The following is a 20,535-nucleotide window of genomic DNA, read 5'->3' on the forward strand; positions in this document are numbered from 1 at the left end:
CTCTCCACAAACCTAGCGACCCTCAGCAACACCAAGTCACAGGATTCCAACAGCCTCTGGTCCACCCTCAAAGCCGCCATTGTCAATGCCTGCAAAACCTCAGTCGGTCACTTAACCAGGAAACATCAAGACTGGTTTGATGAGAATAATCAGGAGATCCAAGAACTGACAAGCTGGAAGCGCGTGGCATTTCTGAGTGTACAACAGCCAATGCACTCCGTAGAGAAAAGGCAGACCCACAGGCGACTGAAGGCCAAGGTCTAACAACGAGCCTGTGACATAAAGAACACCCAGGTGGTGGATGGGGAAAATACTGGCGGCCCGACGAATGGCTGACAGCCATGGTTTGCAGGGTCTCTTCTGGGATGTCAAGACCACCTAACCCCAAAGACCCCACCACACTGTTGGCCAAGAATGGAGTGACTCTTATCAAAGACAAAGAACCATCAAACAACACTGAGGGGAGCACTCCAGAGACCTCCACAACCAGGGATCTGTCTTTGATCCGAGTCATGACTTGGAGACGTTAGTGTTGGACTTGGGTGTACAAAGTGAAAGATCACACAACATCCCTCCATGACTACCTGGTCAGGTCCACGCCCCCCTACAACCCACCCTCCCATCCTGGCACTTACTCCTACCACCGCAGGAACTGTAAAACCTGCGCCCACACCTCCTCCCTCACCTCTATCCAAGGCCCTAAAGGAGCCTTCCACATCCATCAAAGTTTTACTTGCACATCCACTAATATCATTTATTGTATCCGTTGCTCCCGATGCGGTCTCCTCTACATTGGGGAGACTGGGCGCCTCCTAGCTGAGCGCTTTAGGGAACATCTCCAGGACACCCGCACCAATCAACCACACCGCCCCGTGGTCCAACATTTCAACTCCCCCTCCTACTCTGCCGAGGACATGGAGGTCCTGGGCCTCCTTCACCGCCGCTCCCTCACCACCAGACACCTGGAGGAAGAACGCCTCATCTTCCGCCTCAGAACACTTCAACCCCAGGGCATCAATGTGGACTTCAACAGTTTCCTCATTTCCCGTTCCCCCACCTCATCCTAGTTCTAAACTTCCAGCTGAGCACTGTCCCCATGACTTGTCTGGACTTGTCCTACCTGTCTATCTCCTTTTCCACCTATCCACTCCACCCTCTCCTCCCTGACCTATCACCTTCATCCCCTCCCCCACTCACCCATTGTACTCTATGCTACTTTCTCCCCACACCCACCCTCCTCTAGCTTATCTCTACACGCTCCAGGCTCACTGCCTTTATTCCTGATCAAGGGCTTTTGCCCGAAACGTTGATTTTGAAGCTCCTCGGATGCTGCCTGAACTGCTGTGCTCTTCCAGCACCACTGATCCAGAATCTGGTTTCCAGCATCTGCAGTCATTGTTTTTACCAGATTACAGTCCAACAGGTTTATTTGGAAGCACTAGCTTTTGGAGTCCTACTCCAATCAGGTGGTTGTGAAGGAGCAGCGCTCTGAAAGCTAGTGCTTCCAAGTAAACCTGTTGGACTATAACCTGGTGGTGTGTGATTTTTAATGTTGATCTGAGTGTCCTTGAACGCATCCCACTGCACACTCCATGCCACAAACCCAACAACACCCCAGCCCTGCAAGAAGCAGAAAAGGCCATCAGCCAGCTCCAGAACAATAAGGCTGCTGGAGCAGACGGCATCCCTGTTGAGGCATTGAAGTGTGGAGGCACAGAGCCCCTGCTGCAGCTACAAGCCCTTGTCTGCCTTATTTGGAAGGAGGAGAGCATCCTGGTAGAGCCCCGAGATACCAGAGTCGGGAGTATTTTTCAAAAAAGGGAACAAATCTGACTGTGGTAACTACAGGGGAATCCCCTGGCTGTCAACAGTTGAAAAAGTCAACGCCAAGGCCCTCCTCAGCTGTTTCCTCCCTGTGGCTGAGGAACTCCTCCCAGAATTACAGTACGGCTTCAACCACAGAGAGGCACAACAGACATGATTTTCACTGTGTGACAGCTGCAGGGGAAATGCAGAGAAAAGAACCTATCCCTGTATATGGTCATCTTTGACCTTACAAATGCCTTTACGACTGAGGTAGGTTCCTGACTGTCAAGGGGATCAAGGGTTATGGGGAGAAAGTGGGAGAATGGGGTTGAGAAACCTATCTGCCATGATTAAATGGCCGAGCAGACTCAATGAGCTGAATGGCCTAATTGTTGCTCCTGTGTCTTATGGTCCTATGATATTTGGCACCGTCAATCGGGAAGCATGATGGAGCTTCCTTCTCCATGCACCATGCACCACGGAGTTTGTCACCATCCTTCTGGCCTGCTGCACAATGACATGGAAGTTATGGTAATGACCAATGGCTCCCCCACCATTCACTGTTCAGGTTGGTGTCAATTGGGGTGTGTCATTGCCCCAGCACTGTTCTCGATCTACCTTGTTGCAATGCTTCACCTCACTGCTGCTGGAGTGGGGCAAATTTACAGAATCGGTGGGAAATTATTCAACCTCTCACAGCCTTTAAAACAAAACCAAAGTTACTCCAACCAGTATCATCGAGCTGCAGTATACGGGTGATGCTTATGTATGTGCAAGCTCAGAGTACAATCTCCAGACCATTGTCAGCATCTTTATGGAGACATATGAGAGCGTGGGTCTCACCCTGAACATCCACAAGACGAAGGTCCTTTGTCAAACAGGCCTGGCATTGTAGAGCAAATCCCCAATCATCAAGGTCCATGGGGAGGCCGTAGAGGATGTTGACCACTTCCAATCCCTCAGAAGTGTCCTGTCGGCCAAAGAAACTATTGGTGAAGAGATCCAGCGCTGACTCCAGTGTGCTAGCGCAGTCTTCAGCCATCCAAGGAAAAGGGTTTTCAAGGAAAACAACATCAGATCCGACACCAAGCTCATGGTTTACAGAACTGTGGTGGTTCCCACCCTCCTGTATGGCTCTGAGACGTGGACTATCCACAGCAGGGACCTCAAGGCAGTGGAGCAATCCTACCAACACTGACTACGCAAGAACTTGCGAACCCGCTGGGAAGACAGACGAGCCAACACCAGCATCCTCCACCAAGCCAACATCCCTGGCATCGACGCACTGACCACACCCTCAATTGGTTGCGATGGGCTGGGATCTGACCGACATGAGACTCTCCAAGCAGGTGCTCAGCCCCAAGATGGCAGGTGAGCCCCACATTGACATTGGAAGTGCTTCTGGGATACCCTCGAGGCCTCACCGGTGAAGTGCGGCATTCCCACCAACACCTGGAATCACTGGACCAAAGACCGTCCAAAGTGGAGGAGGAGCATTTGGGAAAGCATCCAAAACTTTGAGACTTGCTATCGGGAAAACGCCAAGGCACATCCACCCCTTCCAACGACAATCTTCTGTCCCAGGTATAGCAGAGTCTGCAGAAGTCACATTGGACTGTACAGCCACCTATGGACTCACTCTGAGAGTGGAAGAGAGTCATTATTGTCTGCAATGGTGATAGCAATGATAAGTATATCAGAGAGTTAGGGTATGGCTTGGCATGAAAGTCTCCTCCTCCCATTGGTAGCCAAGGAATCCAGGAAAATAGGAACAGGAATGGCCATTTGGCTCTTCTAGTCTGTTCTATTCAATCATGACTGAATTATATATTGCCCTAGGCAGAAGTGGGTACTGCAATCAATCCTGGATTAGTGGTGCTGGAAGAGCACAGCAGTTCAGGCAGCATCCGAGGAGCAGTAAAATCGACGTTTCAGGCAAAAGCCCTTCATCAGGAATACAGGCAGAGAGCCTGAAGGGTGGAGAGATAAGTGAGAGGAGGGTGGGGGTGGGGAAAAAGTAGCATAGAGTACAATAGGTGATAGGTCGGGGGCGGGGGGAGGGTGGAGTGGATAGGTGGAAAAGAAGATAGGCAGGTAGGACAAGTCATGGGGACAGTGCTGAGCTGGAAGTTTGGAATTGGGGTAAGGTGGGGGAAGGGGAAATGAGGAAACTGTTGAAGTCCACATTGATGACCTGGGGTTGAAGTGTTCCGAGGCAGAAGATGAGGCGTTCTTCCTCCAGGCCTCTGGTGGTGAGGGAGCGGCGGTGAAGGAGGCCCAGGACCTCCACGTCCTCGGCAGAGTGGGAGGGGGAGTTGAAATGTTGGGCCACGGGGCGGTGTAGTTGATTGGTTCGGGTGTCTCAGAGATGTTCCCTAAAGCGCTCTGCTAGGAGGCGTCCAGTCTCCCCAATGTAGAGGAAACCGCATCGGGAGCAACAGATACAATAAATGATATTAGTGGATGTGCAGGTAAAACTTTGATGGATGTGGAAGGCTCCTTTAGGGCCTTGGATAGAGGTGAGAGAGGAGGTGTGGGAGCAGGTTTTGCAGTTCCTGCGGCGGCAGGGGAAGGTGCCAGGATGGGAGGATGGGTTGTAGGGGGGCATGGACTTGACCAGGTAGTCACGGAGGGAACAGTCTTTGCGGAAGGCAGAAAGGGGTGGGGAGGAAAATATATCCCTGATGGTGGGGTCTGTTTGGAGGTGGCGGAAATGTCGGCGGATGATTTGGTTAATGCAAGGTTGGTAGGGTGGAAGGTGAGCACCAGGGGCGTTCTGTCCTTGTTACGGTTGGAGGGGTAGAGTCTGAGGGCGGAGGTGCGGGATGTGGACAAGATGCATTGGAGGGCATCTTTAACCACATGGGAAGGGAAATTGTGGTCTCTAAAGAAGGAAGCCATCTGGTGTGTTCTATGGTGGAACTGGTCCTACGGGGAGCAGATTCGGCGGAGGCGGAGGAATTGGGAATACGGGAAGGCATTTTTGCAAGAGGTAGGGTGGGAAGAGATGTAATCCAGGTAGCTGTGGGAGTCGGTGGGTTTGTAAAAAATGTCGGTGTCAAGTCGGTCATCATTAATGGAGATGGAGAGGTCCAGGAAGGGGAGGGAGGTGTCAGAGATGGTCCAGATAAATTTAAGGTCAGAGTGGAATATGTTAGTGAAGTTGATGAATTGCTCAACCTCCTCACGGGAACACGAGGTGGCGCCAATGCAGTCATCAATGTAGCGGAGGAAGAGGTGGGGAGTGGTGCCGGTGTAATTACGGAAGATCAACTGCTCTACGTAGCCAACAAAGAGACAGGCATAGCTGGGGCCCATACGGGTGCCCATGGCAACCCCTTTGGTCTGGAGGAAGTGCGAGAATTCGAAGGAGAAATTGTTAAGGGTGAGGACCAGTTCGGCCAAACGAATGAGAGTGTGGGTGGAAGGGTACTGTAGGGGACATTGGGAGAAGAAGAAACGGAGGGCTTGGAGGCCCTGGTCATGGCGGATGGAGGTGTAGAGGGAATGGATATCCATGGTGAAGATGAGGCGTTGGGGGCCGGGGAAACGGAAGTCTTGGAGGAGGTGGAGGGCATGGGGGTGGTGTCTCGAATGTATGTGGGGAGTTCCTGGACTAGGGGGGATAGAACAGTGTCGAGGTAGGTAGAAATGAGTTCAGTGGGGCAGGAGCATGCTGAGACAATGGGTCGGCCAGGGTGGTCAGGCTTGTGGATCTTGGGAAGGAGGTAGAACCGGGCAGTGCGGGGTTCCCGGACTATGAGGTTGGAAGCTGTGGGTGGGAGATCTCCTGAGGTGATGAGGTTCTGTATGGTCTGGGAGATGATCGTTTGGTGATAGCGGGTAGGGTCATAGTCGAGGGGGCAGTAGGAAGAGGTGTCCTCGAGTTGGCATTTGGTTTCAGTGGTGTAGAGGTCAGTGCGCCTGACTACCACTGCGCCCCCTTTATCTGCTGGCTTGATGGTGAGGTCGGGATTGGAGCAAAGGGATTGGAGGGCTGCGCGTTGTGAGGGAGAGAGGTTGGAGTGGGGGAGGGGGGTAGACAGGTTGAGGCGGTTAATGTCCCGGCGGCAGTTGGAAATGAAGAGGTCGAGGGCGGGTAATAGGCCAGTGCGGGGTGTCCAGGTGGATGCAGTGTGTTGGAGGTGGGCGAAGGGGTCCTCGGAAGGTGAGCGGGAATCCTAGTTGTGAAAGTAAGCTCGGAGGCAGAGGCGGCGAAAGAAGTGTTTGATTTTACTGCTCCTCGGATGTTGCCTGAACTGCTGTGCTCTTCCAGCACTACTAATCCAGAATCTGGTTTCCAGCATTTGACGTAATTGTTTTTACCACTGCAATCAATCCTACTGCCCGATGGCCCAACATTTCAACTCCCCCTCCCACTCTGCCGAGGACATGCAGATACTGGGCCTCCTCCATCGCCACTCCCTTACCACCTAACGTCTGGAGGAAGAAAGCCTCATCTTCTGCGTCAGAACACTTCAACCCCAGGGCATCAATGTGCACTTCACCAGTTTCCTCATTTCCCCATCCCCCACCTCACCCCAGTTCCAACCTGCCAGCTCAGCACCATCCTCATGACCTGTCCTACCTGCCAATCTTTGTTCCCACCTATCACCTTCATCCCTACCTCCATCCACCTATTGTACTCTTGGCTACCTTCTTCCCAGCCCCACACCCCTCCAATTTATCTCTCTACCACAGAGGCTACCTGCCTGAAACATCGATTTTCCAGCTCCTCGGATGCTGCCTGACTTACTGTGCTTTTCCAGCACCACTGTAACCTAGACTCAATATATTGTCCCAATCCACCGATCTTGTCTTTCAATCTCTTTATTTTTAGAGAATCCCTAACAGTGTGAAAAATGACCACTTGGCCCAACAAGTCCACACTGACCCTCCAAAGAGTATCCCGCCCAGACCCATTCCCCTACCTATTTACTCTACATTGACCCCTGGCTAATGCACCTAGGCGAAAGTGAGAAGTGCAGGTGCTGGAGATCAGAGTCAAGATTAGAGTGGTGCTGGAAAAGCACAGCAGGTCAGGCAGCATCTGAGGAGCAGGAAAATCAGCGTTTCGGGCAGAAGGCCTTCATCAAGAATGAGCCTCGTCCTCTGCCCGAAACATTGATCTTAATGCACCTAACCTACACATCCCTGAACACTATGGGCAATTTAGCATGGCCAATTCAGCTAACCAGCACACCTTTGGACTGTGGGAGGAAACCAGAGCACCCGGTGGAAACCCATGCAGGGGAGAAATTGCAAACTCTGCACAGTTGCCTGAGGCTGGGTTCCTGGCACTGTGAGGCAGCAGTGCTAACCACTGAGCCACCATGCTGTCCCTGTGTTCGACAGGTCCTTTACAGGTCTCAGTTTAAGTTCTGAAGGGTCACATTGGACTTGAACTCTGTATTTCTCTCTCCGTTGATGCTGCTAGACCTGCTTAGTTTTTCCAGAACTTTCTGTTTTCATCTAAACTCATTTAGCTGGGGTTGAATCTTATCACATTTTGTGGAACATTGTTCCATAGCTCCAACACACCTTTGTGAAGAGATGTCTCCTAATTTTTCTTATGTAAGCATAGCAAATTTTAACAGTGCTCAAGAGGATAGACAGTTGTTTACCTCAAACAAAGGATCACGCACCAGGGGACTCAGTCTCTGAACAAGAGTTTCAAGGCTGTTTAAGACTGAAATGAGGAGTGGGTGATGAGTCTTTGGAAATCTCCACTTCCAAGAACTATGAAACTCAGTCATTTAAACTTAGGAGCAGAAGTAGGCCATTCAGCCCATCAGGATGCATGATAAGCATGTTCAAGCCAGAAATGGGTGGCATGGTGGCACAGTGGTTAGCACTGCTGCCTCATAGCGCCAGAGACCTGGGTTCAATTCCTGTCTCAGGCAATTGTCTGTGTGGAGTTTGCACCTTCTCCCTGTGTCTGTGTGGGTTCCCTCTGGGTGCTCTGGTTTCTTCCCACAGTCCAAAAATATGCAGGTTAGGTGAATTGGCCATGCTAAATTGCCCATAGTATTAGGTGAAGGGGTAAATGTAAGGGAATGGGTCTGGGTGGATTGTTCTTCGGAGAGTCGGTATGGACTTGTTGGGCTGAAGGGCCTGTTTCCACACTGTAAGTAATCTAATCTAAAAACAAAATCGATGGATATTAAACATATGGAGGGAATGGAGATAGTGTAGGAAAATGGTGTCGTGATACAGGATCTGCCATGATCTTGCTGAATGATGAAGCAGACTTGAGGAGCTGAGTGGTCTGTTCCTGTTCTATTTCCTACATTTGTTGCTTTCCTGATTGGCGTGGCACTGTTTATCATCTTATGTTTCCTGTTCCTGACCTGCCCACAAGCAGGGTAAGTTATGACCTACCTATCGTCTGTGCACTGTATTCCATACACCAACTTTATTGATTGCTAATTTTGTGGCTTTTACAACTATATTTTGGGCGGCACGGTGGCACAGTGGTTAGCACTGCTGCCTCACAGCACCAGAGACCCGGGTTCAATTCCCGCCTCAGGCGACTGACTGTGTGGAGTTTGCACGTTCTCCCCGTGTCTGCGTGGGTTTCCTCCGGGTGCTCCGGTTTCCTCCCACAGTCCAAAGATGTGCAGGTCAGGTGAATTGGCCATGCTAAATTGCCCGTAGTGTTAGGTAAAGGGGTAAATGTAGGGGAATGGGTGGGTTGCGCTTCGGCAGGTCGGTGTGGACTTGTTGGGCCGAACGGCCTGTTTCCACACTGTAAGTAATCTAATCTAATTAGACATTCCAAAATGTACTGTTATGGTCCTTGTCAGGTTATACTATGTAGCCGGTCAGCGCAGAAAGGTTGGGCACCACTGAAGCTAAATCCCGTCACAGAACCTCAGTAAAATCACTCTTTATGCTGTAAAACCCAAATAAAAAGGGATGCTTAAGGTATTTGACAGTGAATAATCACTGTTGCCTGCTATTAGATGAAGAATGTCCTGGCTAAGTGCAGTTGTAGCTGTGCATCCCAAATCAGGCAAAATAGGCTATCAAGATTAGAGTGGTGCTGGAAAAGCATAGCAGGTCAGGCAGCATCCGAGGAGCAGGAAAATCGGTGTATCGGGCAAAAACCCTTCATCAGGAATGAGGCTGAGAGCCTTGAGGGTGGAGAGATAAATGGGACGGGGGTGGGGCTGGGGAGAATGTAGCTGAGAGTGCAATAGGTGGATGGAGGTGGTGGTAAAAGTGGTAGGCCGGAGAGGAGGGTGGAGCGGATAGGTGGCAAGGAAGATTGACAGGTGGGATATAGGCTATCAGCCAACCCACTGAGATCTGCTGTGCGATCCACCCCAGTTCTCTGTGTTACATCTCAGGAGGGAGGCCTGGGTGTTCAGCCAAGTCCCATTAGGAACCTTTCTCAACATCCACAAGAGTTGTCTGCATTCACACAATTGTGAGTTAGTGAGAAACCTAACTGGATGTGAGGTGAAGTCGCTATTGTCTGAGACGGCTCTCTCATTAGAGAGAGAGAGAGATAGAGAGAGAGAGAGAGAGGGCTGGTGCTGGTTTCACCTGAGGGCCACCGCGTCCAAGACAAAGGGCAAGGGACTCGGGATCGCAGACTAGATGTCCCACCAACTGACACCTCCCCCCCCCCACCCCCTCCCCCAGCCGCCAATCCCCATCATGTCGTAAATCCATGTTGTATTCCAGTCCACCTCACACGCAGTTATCCCCATTTCATACGGAAACATGTCAGTGAATTGTGAAAGTCAGTAATCTGAGGTTGTCTTGTTATTTGCAGAGGCAGAACCGAACGATTTCCAAGTGCTGATAATGATTGCAGTAGTGATTGCTTTCATCGTTCTGATGCTCCTGGTGATATTCACTTGCAGAAAGTAAGTTTCTTATCTAATTCTGTTTTTCGCACGGCATTGCAGTACTTATGGCACAGGGTAGTAAATTCAGAAATCAAGAGCTTAGCAGGCAACATTTTCTGAACCTTCTGACAATAAGTCATCAACCTGACGCAATTCACTCTCGCTGTCTGTAGATGTTGCCTGGCCTGCTGTGTCTTCCCAGCCCTTCCTGTTTACTTTTCTCTATCCCACATTTTCAGTGACTGCAGCATTTTGCTTCTGTTTCGCTGAGCTGTCTGTAGGCCTAAGACTCAGCCAAAATTTATCAGCTTCTTCCAGCTGTTGGCTTTGCCAGAGACTGGGTATTTGCTCGCTAAAGGAATCTCCTTCACTTTCCCTCAGGGCATAGGCACTGAACTCAGCAGCTTTGCCCAAATAATACTCACAGCGAACAGAAAGAAATGCCTGTGAACATCACATGCAGCCTTTGGTCAGATTTCATGACAGGCACTCAGTCATACAATTGGACTCACTCGTCAGGCACCACAGCCACCCAGTCCAAGCATATTAGCAAGTTATTTCAGGCAGCAGGTCTCAATTTAAATCTGTAATAGATAAAATTTTGTTAAGCGAAGGTATTATGAGAAATGGGCCAAAGACAGATATATGGAGTTAGGCCACAGATCAGCCATTGAAATAATTCATCATCCCATCACCAATCATTTACAAATACAGAACCTTTGGCAGTAGTTCTGCATCGGTTACTGAGGGGCTCAATATCTCTGACATTCATTCTTCTCTGTCAACCAGGTTTCACTAACTGGACCAGTTTAACAACCCCAATCACAGGAACTTATATTCTGTGATGTGCAGCTGGCTGATCTTTTCATAGAGTCCCTAGAGTGTGGAAGCCTGCATTTCCCATGGCTAATCCACTCTAATCTGCACAGCTTTGGACGGTTATGGGAAACTGAAACATCCTGAGGATGTCCGCACAGAACGTGCAAACTCCACACAGGCAGTCACCCAAGGGTGGAATTGAACCCTGGTCCCTAGCGCAATGGTAACCATTGAGCCACTACGACACTCTTTTGCAATCACTATACCCATGATGCCATTGAATGACAAAACAGGCCCAAGGGGCTGAATGGCCTACTCCTGATCCTGTGAGAGATGAAAATAATCTTTTGACTAAATCTTTCTAATTGGATATTTTTATTCTTACAGGTCATTGGACAAACTGTGGCAACCAATCCCTGATCCTGAAATGAAGTTTAAAGGTCTATTTGACCACAACCATGGCAATTTTCAGGTAACCTATGGTACTAATGGATGGTGGCAAAAGGAATATTGAATGCACAACAATGTACATTTATGTAGTGCTTCTAAGGCAGGAAGACATTCTGTCAAGTGGGCCATATTCCAGAGTTCGAAGTAATGACTTTAGTGGATGACCAAACGGGTTGCCCAATGTCACAAATGACACTGGGATTGCAAACAGTTTGGTCAAAAGCAAAATATTGTTGGTGCTGGAGATCCTAGAATCTCCTACACTGTGGAAGCAGGCCATTTGGCCATTGAGTCCAAAATGACCATCTGACCTTCCACAACCCTATATTCCCCATGCCTAATCCACGTAGTCCGCACATTCCAGGATCCTATAGGTAACTTAGCATGGCCAATCCTCCTAACCTGCCTATCTTTCGACTGTGGGAGGAAACCCACTCAGACATAGGGAGAATGTATAAACTCTAGACAGACAGTCACCCGAGGCTGGGATGAAACCCAGGTCCCTGGCATTGTGAGATAGCAGTACTGACCACTGAGCTACTGTGCTGCCCCATTTTTTAATTAGACTGGATTAGATTCCCTACAGTATTTGGCCCAACAAGTCCACACTGACCCTCCGGAGAGTAACCCACCCAGACCCATTTCCCTCTGACTAATGCATCTAACACTATGGGTAATTTAGCATGGTCAAGTCATCTGACCTGCACATCTTTGGATTGTGGGAGGAAACCAGAGCACCTGGAGGAAACTCACACAGACACGGGGAGAATGTGCAAACTCCACATAGACAGTTGCCTGAGGTTGGAATCAAACCCGAGTTCCTGGCACTGTGAGGCTGCAGTGCTAACCACTGAGCCACCGTACCGCCCAATCTGGAATCCAAACAGAAAATGCTGTAAATAGTCAGCAGGTCAGTCAGGAATCTATGGAAACAGAAACAGAGTATGCATTCCAAATTGATACTGCCTGACCCGCCAATGTTTTGTGATTTTAGTTTGATAGTGTATGGAAAACTGGATAAAATCTCTTATATGGAGATTGTTGTGAAAATGATGTCTTTGAGTTGTGATCCATGCAAAGCTGCATGTGGCTTGGAAATTCTAACAGCACAGGGTAGTGACCAAGTCAATGCACACCCTTACAAGGCATGGCAGAGTACATGTGAACAGGATAGTTCCCTTGGAAAGTGAGTCTTGAGGCAAGGGGGAGATTTTTTTTTAGATTAGATTCCCTACACTGTGAAAACACACCCTTCAGCTTAACAAGTCCAGACCAACCCTCTGAAGAGTAATCCCACCAAACCTATTTCCCTCTGACTAATGCACCTAACACTATGGGCAGTTTAGCATGCCCAATTCACCTGACCTCCACATCTTTGGATTGTGGGGGGAAACCAGAGCACATGGAGGAAACCCACGCAGACACGGGGAGAATGTGCAAACTCCACACAGACAGTCACCCGAGGCAGGAATCGAACCCATGTGCCTGGCGCTGTGAGGCAGCAGTGCTAACCACTGAACCACTGTGCTGCCCACCGCCTATTTTCAGAATAAGGGACAGAGTACTAAAATGGAATTAGGGAGGTGGGTAGTGAATCACTGGAATTGTCCACCCAAGAGGATTGTTGAAGGCAGAAATTGATAGATTTCTAGAGACTAGTGACAGCAAAGGATAGAGGATTAGTTCAGGAAAAGGATGCAGAGATAGATGATTAGCCATGATCCAGCTGAATGTATAGTTGAACCAGCCATTAAAATTTAATCTCCCACAAATTCCCAAGCAATGCTGGTCACCAGGAATGTTCAGCCATCTATTTTATTTAATGTTACTAGGGTACGGATGATATAAATGAATGACAGAATGGCCTTTTTCAAGGAGCTACTTGTATTTCAAGTGGGTATATTGTTTTGACCAGCAGATATATGAAGGGATCGGATTTTAGATTAGATTACTTACAGCGTGGAAACAGGCCTTTCAGCCCAACAAGTCCACGCCGACCCTCTGAAGAGCAACCCACCCTACATTTACCCCTTCACCTAACACTACAGGCAAGTTAGCATGGCCAATTCACCTAAGCTGCACATTTTTGGACTGTGGGAGGAAACCAGAGCACCGGGAGGAAACCCACGCAGACACGGGGAGAATGTGCAAACTCCACACAGACAGTTGCCTGAGGCAGGAATTGAACTCAGGTCTCTGGTGCTGTGAGGCAGTAGTGCGAACCACTGTGCCACTGTGCCACCCCAGCACAGGTTCCAAGCCATTTCCATTCCCAAGCATCTGCAATGTAAAGTTTTACAGAGTGAGGAAGTTGGGGAGGCCGTGGGAAGACTCCTGACATGGCAGCATTTACAATTGCAATCATTAAAACTCAGGTTTGCAGCAAAGTGAGTTTATCTGCTGTAATAGATAAATTAAGGAATCTGTTATACAGCATGTGTCTCGGCAAAGATATTTGACATGATTCCTTTTGCTTTGATCAGGAATGGATCAATGCCAAATCCTTGGTAGCCAAAATACCTGAGGAATGCATTACAGTTACAGTGGAAGACGAGATTTATACATAGAATCCCTACAGTGCAGAAGAATTCACACCAACCCTCTGAAGAGTATCCCACCCAGACTTCATATTTACCATGGCTAATCCATTTAGCCCGTACTTCACTGGAGACAACGCCTAACCTGCACATCTTTGGACTGTGGGAGTAAACCCAGAAGAAACAGGGAGAACATGCAAACTCCACTAAGATAGTCGCCCAAGGCTGGGATCGAACACAGGTCCCTGGTGCCGTGAGGCAGAAGTGCTACCCACTGAACCACTTTGCCACCCTGTTTTGAAGTGATCAAACAATGTTAGTACATGAAACAATTAATACCAATCAGAATACAGCAGCAGAAAACCTGTTCAATAACAAGATAATCCATTGACTGTATTTTCTCTGAGTAATAACTCATAAGCTAAAATGCTGCTTCTTTTTTTTCTTTTGGATGCATGAACTTTCACTCTCATATATGTCAGCTACGTTCAGTGCTTTTTTGTCCTTTGGAGTCATAGTCATAGAGTCATACAGCACGGAAACAGACCCTTCAGTCTAACCAGTCCATGATGAACATTAGCCCAAACTAAACCAGTCCCACCTGCCTGCACCTGGCCCATATCCCTCCAAACCTTTCCTATTCATGAACTTATCCAAATGTCTTTTAAACATTGTAATTGTACCCACATCCACCACTTCTTCAGGAAGTTAATTCCACACATGGACCACCCTCTGTATAAACATTTTGCCCCTCATGTCTTTTTAAAATTTCTGTCCTCTCGCTTTACAAATGTGGCAGCTAGTCTTGAAATCCCCCATCCGAGGGAAAAGACACCTGCCATTATCCCTGTCTGTACCCCTCATTATGGAGTGGGCATGTGTTGACAGACCAGGCCTGAATATACACATGTTTTTCCTGGCTCAGTAACACCATTCTGAGTGAGAGGATTGTGTGTTTGAACCCCTCTCCAAAAATTTAACACAAGAACTAAATCTCCATTTGGAGATGTGAAAGATTCTATTGTGTTTTTAAAGAAGAGCAAGGCAGTTCGCACAAGGAGAGAATTGTTAATGCACTTTCAATGGAATGTAAGGAAGTAATCAGTTGATGAGTATTCCTGTATTTTTCTCCCTGAAATAGGATATTGATTTCAGAGTCGGTAATTAAGAGGATCCCTGAAATAATTGAATTAATAATGATCGTTATAGCAGCTTCACTGGAGTGGAAGTTTACCTGAGAGTCTAGGATTTTGGTGACTATGGGAATTCAGTGAGATGAGGGTAAGAGGCATTGCTCACTAAATACACATGATAAAAACAGGTAGGGCTAAATTGGTATTTCAGGCTAAGCTACAGAAACAATCTAAAGCAAGTAACAAAATGTAAGGGCATTACCGATATTAAAAGCTATAAATAGTTAATTCAATTATATTTCAAAACTTTGTAATAAAGTGTAATTACTTAAGTAAGAAGAGGAATGACAAAGCAGGTGAATTATTGCAGTTATAGTTCCTGGAAGCTAATGGGTATGTAGTCCACAACAAATACAATTGTAGTTAAATGCCAACAGCTTGAGAAACTCTGAATCTGAGTCGAGCTGAAGCCTGAGTTTTGAACTGAAAACAGCAAATGCTGGAGATCACAGCAGGTCAGACAGCTTCCACGGAGAGAGAGTAAGCTAACGTTTTGAGTCTGGATGACTTCTAGACACGAAACGTTAGCTTGCTCGCTCTTTCTGGGTTCTGCCTGACCCGCTGTGATCTCTAGCACCTGTTGTTTTCAGTACAGATTTCAGCATCTGAAATAATTTGCTCTGACCTGCATTTTTTGGATAAATATTTCAGATCTAGGCCCTGATCAGGGACAGGAGTCTGTGTTGGGAAAATAAATGGGAGGTATTTGATTATTAAATAGCAGGATGGATAACGAGGAAATTGTAAATGTAATGTATTTTGGTTTCCAAAAGGCGTCAGGTAAGGTGCTACATAAATGTTTACTGCATAAGAGAAGAACTTATGGATTGGGGTGATATATTAACAGAAATGGAGGATTGGCTGCCTCATGGGAAACAGTACGTCGAGGTAAATGGGTGGTTTTGAGGTTGGAAAACCCTCTGAGGTGCCACAGTGATCAATACCAGTCTGTCAACTACTTAAAACCAATGAGAAATATAACTAAATTGAATTAAGGGACCATGTGCATTGTTGCTCAATTTGCTGATGAGACAAAGATAAATCTGACAGTAAGTTGCGAAGAGGACCCCATAAGGTATACGTAGGTAGGTAATATATGAGTGGGCAAACTTTGGCAGATGTGCAATGTGAGTAAATATAAAGATATTCATTTCACCAGAAAGAGTAAAAAAGCAAGATAACATTTCAATGAAGAGAGACAACAGAATATTGTTGTACAGAGGAGTCTAAATGTCTTTGCATTTGAAACAGAAAATGTTACCATACAGGTTCAATGACTAATAAACAGGGTAAATGGAATACTACTCATGACTGTGAGTCAAATCGAGTGTTAAAATAGGGCAGTCTTGCTGAACTGTGCAAGGCATTCTTGAAACCACACCCTGACGATAGCTGCAATTTTTGTCAACTAATTTGAAGAGGGAATTAAACTTATATATGGAGGTCTTATGACACACTAAATAATATTCCTACCTTGGGCAAGAAACTCCAGGCTTAAGTCTCACTTCAGGATTGATGGCCAAGGAAGATATACTCAGGCTGGAACAACCAGTTGGGAATCAAGCTACAAGTCCTACCAATACAGGCCAACAGCAGGAGGTAAGAGCAGGTCAGCTGCCTAGTGGAAGAAATGTTGGTGCCTCTACCATCATTATCCATTCATAGCTCCAGGGTGCAATTTGCTTGTTTCCTCAGGCAAATAATTATCCCTCAACCAAAGCATGATTCATTGCTCTCTATGGGATCTTGCTATGTGAAGATCACTGAAAGATTTCCTGCAATACTACAGTAACTGCAATCTTCTAATTTCCTACACAGAGCTTGAAGAAATTCTAAGATTGTAATACGGTTATGTTTTTTTGTCAGAAAGAGCATGCATGTATGTTGCCAATATACATTTCTGGGGCAGTCTTTGATCATCTTAATATCTGCTTGAACTTGCACATTCCTTGTCTTTCTGAACCAGTTCAGAAGCTTTTATCAGAATCATGAAGCACGTGCCAATGTTAAACATTAAAACATGCAAAACAATTGTGCTTTTGAGATTGGGTATACTTGAACATCTCAGGAGTAAAAGCTAAGTTATGTCAGAAATGCTCATTAATTTTCATTGTAATTAATAATAAAAGTGATGAAGTACACAGGTATTGTGTAACATCTTAGTGCAAAAATAATTATCACTAAGTAATTTGCTTTGCCTTAGCCTGGACTCAGACAGAAACATATGGTACTGATATATAATAATACAATAAAACTGGTTTTACAATCTGCAAACTGACAAATTTTGCATGTCATTATTCAAACTAAGCTTGTGCTTTGTTTATCTAACAGATAAAGAACTGCTCAAATAAAAAAAAAGTCTTCATTTGACAGCCAAGTTTTCATGACCTGAAAATCCTGTGGTGTGTCATCTAAATATTTAACAGATTAGCATAAAGTTCCTTCAACCATTGTTTATTGCTGATTAAAAGCTTTTCCTTTGTTTCTTCAATGATGTGGAGGTGCTGATGTTGGACTGGGGTGGACAAGGTCAAAAATCACACGACACTGGGTTATTGTCCAACAGGTTTACTTGAAGCCTCAAGCTTTTGCTCTTTCTTCAGGTAGCTAGTGATAGAGAATACATCGGACAAAGAATTTGTAAGTAAAAGGTCAAAGGGTTATCCAACTGATGCCAAATGTATTGAACCAACCGAGATGGCTATTAAATCTTTAATCAGTTGTAATAGAGATGCAGGTTTTGATTGATTTATACTTTCAAGTCAGTATAAAAGAGGTGACATCTCAGGTCAGACAATGCATTTTAAGTGTGAAGCCTTGTTTGGAGTCTGTCTGTGTCTCAATCCGGACTCAGATTGGTTTTATTTCCAAAGTAGGAATTTATAAAATGGTACATTGACTTGACTGTCTGTAGATCGTGTGTTTTTTGAACAAGACAGAAAGTATTTGCAAAAATAAATTCACCCCAAGAATTGATGCAAGAGGCTGCACATTTATGTTATCATTTCCAATTCATTGAGATCATGGATGTGAGTTTGCTCACTGAGCTGGAAGGTTCATTTTCAAGGTCAAGGTGAGAGGTGGAAAGTTTAAGGGGGATACACGCGGCAAGTACTTCACTCAGAGGGTGGTGTGCATTTGGAACGCGTTGCCAGCAGAGGTGGTAGAAGCAGGCACGGTAGATTCAGTTAAGATGCGTCTGGACAGATGCATGAGTAGGTGGGGAACAGAGGGATACAAATGCTTAGGAATTGACAGACACATTTAGACAGTATATTTGGATCGGCTCAGGCTTGAAGGGCCGAAGGGCCTATTCCTGGGCTGTAAATTTTCTTTGTTCTTTGTTCAGACGATTCGTCACCATACTAGGTAACATCATCAGTGAACCTCCGGTGAAGCTGGTGTTATGTTCTGCTTTCTATTTATGTATTTAGGTTCCCTTAGGTTGGTGATGTCATTTCCAGAATTCTCACGTGTGCCTCTGTTTGGCTGGTCCCAGGATAGATGTGTTTTCCCAGGCAAAGTAATGTCCTTCCTCATCTGTATTTAAGGATATCAGTGATAGAGAATTCCTGGAAGCATTGCATTCCAATGGGAACTCCATCAACAAACACATCAACTTGGACCCCATCTAAGAAAAAGAACCGGAAATGACATCACTAACACAGGAAATGATGTCACCAACCCAAGGAAACCTAAACAAGTAAATAGAAAGCGGGACCAGTGCTTCACCGGAGGCTCACTGATGATGTTACCTAGTATGGCGACAAAACGTCTGAAAACAAGCCCTCCAGCTCAGCGAGCAAACTTACATCCAGAACTTCAACCTGAGCTACAAATCTTTTCAAAACTCACTATCATTGAGATCATGTAAAATCTGAACTTGTTTCTCTCAGGGTTGAAGGTCATCTTGTATAAAGGGCTAATGCTGTAAGGGATTATCAGGCCAGAGAGATCACCTCAACAAAGTTTGTTTGCTTAAACCAGTCAGAAAGGAATTTGTCAGATTTTTCATTTTTTGCTGATATTGGCCGAACTTTTTACGTCTACTATTACCACCCTTGAGCGATCAAATGGTTTCTGGCACACATATGCCGTTCTGTTGTTGCCTGTTCATGCATTGTGCATTCCTGAATCACAAACGTATTTAAAGGATGATTGGAAGAGGAGTAGGCCATTCAGCCCTTCCAGCCACTTGCATCATTCCATCAGATGAAAGCCAATCTTTATCGTCACTCCATGTGCCATCTTGCTTGCGATCCTTTTGAGTCTTTACATAGCAGATGTCCATCGATATCAGTTTTGAAGTTTCTAATTTGACTCCAATGCCTGTAAGCTGTTTGGGAAATAGCTCCAGATTTCCACCAGCTTTTGAGCTGCCTGACACCATCACTGAAAGCTCAGCTCCAATTTTGAGATTATCATAGAATCATGGAATGCAGGCCTGTAGGCCCGTCCAATCTGTGCTAGCTCTCTGAACCAGCAACTCAGCAAGCATTATGCTCCCATCTTCTCCCTATTACCCTGCACACTCTCCTTTTTGGATAACAATTCAATTCCCTCTTGAAATCATCAAGTGGAAGCATCTTCCCCAAAATTCGAAAGCAGTACTTTTGAGATCATAATGAAGTTGTCTAGTTTAATTATGAAACCTAGTGGCATGGGCAAGTTGGGCTGAAGGGCCTGTTGTCATGTGAAGACCTCTATGATTCTATTATTCTTCTTTTGCCAATTAATTTAATTCTGCATCCTCAGCTTCTCAATCCTTCCAGCATTGGAAACATTTTCTCCTTATTTAATATATCTAGATACCTCATTAAATATCACTATGAAATTTACTCTCAATGTTTTCTTTTCCAACCTATAGACATAATGGAAGTTCCTAATCCCTGAAGCCATTCTCATGAATCTTTTCTGTACTCACTCCAAAACCTTCACTTCCTTCCTAAAGTGTGGTGAGCAGAACTAATTGAGTTGAAAGCTGAAAATGTGTTGCTGGAAAAGCGCAGCAGGTCAGGCAGCATCCAAGGAGCAGGAGAATCGACGTTTCAGGCATGAGCCCTTCTTCAGGAATCTAATTGAGTTGAAAGCACTGTTTTGCAGAAATTTAACATAATGTACTCACCCTTGTACTCTTTAGTAAAACCGAGATGTTTTATTTTCCATACTATTGACCTGTCTTTTACATACATTGATTTGTAGAGTCTTAGAGTCATACAGCGTGGGAACAGACTCTTGTCTCCAACTTGTCCTTGCCAACCAAGTTTCCCAAACTAAACTGGTCCCATTTACTTGCATTTAGACCATTCCTATCCATGTACCTGTCCAAATGTCTTTTACATGTTGTAACTAAACACACATCATCTACCACTTCTTCTAGCAGTTCAGTAGGATCATGCTGATCTGATGACATTCCTCACATCCATGTTCCTGTGTTTTCCCCATAACTCTTGATTCCCCAACTGATCAAAAATCTATTTATCTCAGCCTTAAATATACATCAGGACTCTGTCCCCACAGCTCTCTGTGGCAAAATGTTCCAATGACTCTCACGGCTCTGAGAGAAGACATTCCCCTCTTACCTCAGTGTTAAATCAATGCTCCTTTATTCTGAGCTCAAGCCTCTGGTCCTAGTCTCTCCCATGAGGGGAAAAGTCCTCTCAGTATTTACCCTGACAAACCCCTTAAGAATCCAACATGTTTCAATGAGATCACTCTCATTCCTCTCAACTCCAATGAGTAGACTCCCACCTGTCTAGCCTTTGCTCTCAAGAAAGTCCCTCCATACCGGGCATCATCCTGGTGGACATTCTCTGAACTGCCTCCAGTGAAATTATAGACAAAAACGGAAGTTGCTGGAAAACCTCAGCA

General features: G+C 46.1%; 1 protein-coding gene across 5 annotated transcripts in view; it reads left to right on the top strand.

Moving 5' to 3' along the window:
• LOC122551172 (interleukin-21 receptor-like) overlaps window positions 1-17,131 on the top strand; it is a 61,469-nt gene extending 44,338 nt beyond the window's left edge. For 3 of the 5 annotated variants that reach the window (XM_043692798.2, XM_087988386.1, XM_087988385.1), the window contains exons 7-9: window positions 9,590-9,683; window positions 10,872-10,956; window positions 13,418-17,130. In XM_043692798.2, coding sequence (XP_043548733.2) covers window positions 9,590-9,683; window positions 10,872-10,956; window positions 13,418-13,501 — 263 coding nt within the window. In that variant the 3' untranslated portion in view covers window positions 13,502-17,130. Of the gene's footprint in view, window positions 1-9,589; window positions 9,684-10,871; window positions 10,957-13,417 lie in introns of all 5 variants that reach the window. The other 2 variants (XM_043692801.2, XM_043692797.2) reach the window with 2 other exon arrangements.
• Window positions 17,132-20,535: the final 3,404 nt, after the last annotated feature.

This window comes from Chiloscyllium plagiosum, unplaced genomic scaffold, assembly GCF_037043375.1.
Source record: "Chiloscyllium plagiosum isolate Xiang-an unplaced genomic scaffold, Cpla_swu_hap1 HiC_scaffold_6, whole genome shotgun sequence".
Taxonomy (NCBI): Eukaryota; Metazoa; Chordata; class Chondrichthyes; order Orectolobiformes; family Hemiscylliidae; genus Chiloscyllium; species Chiloscyllium plagiosum.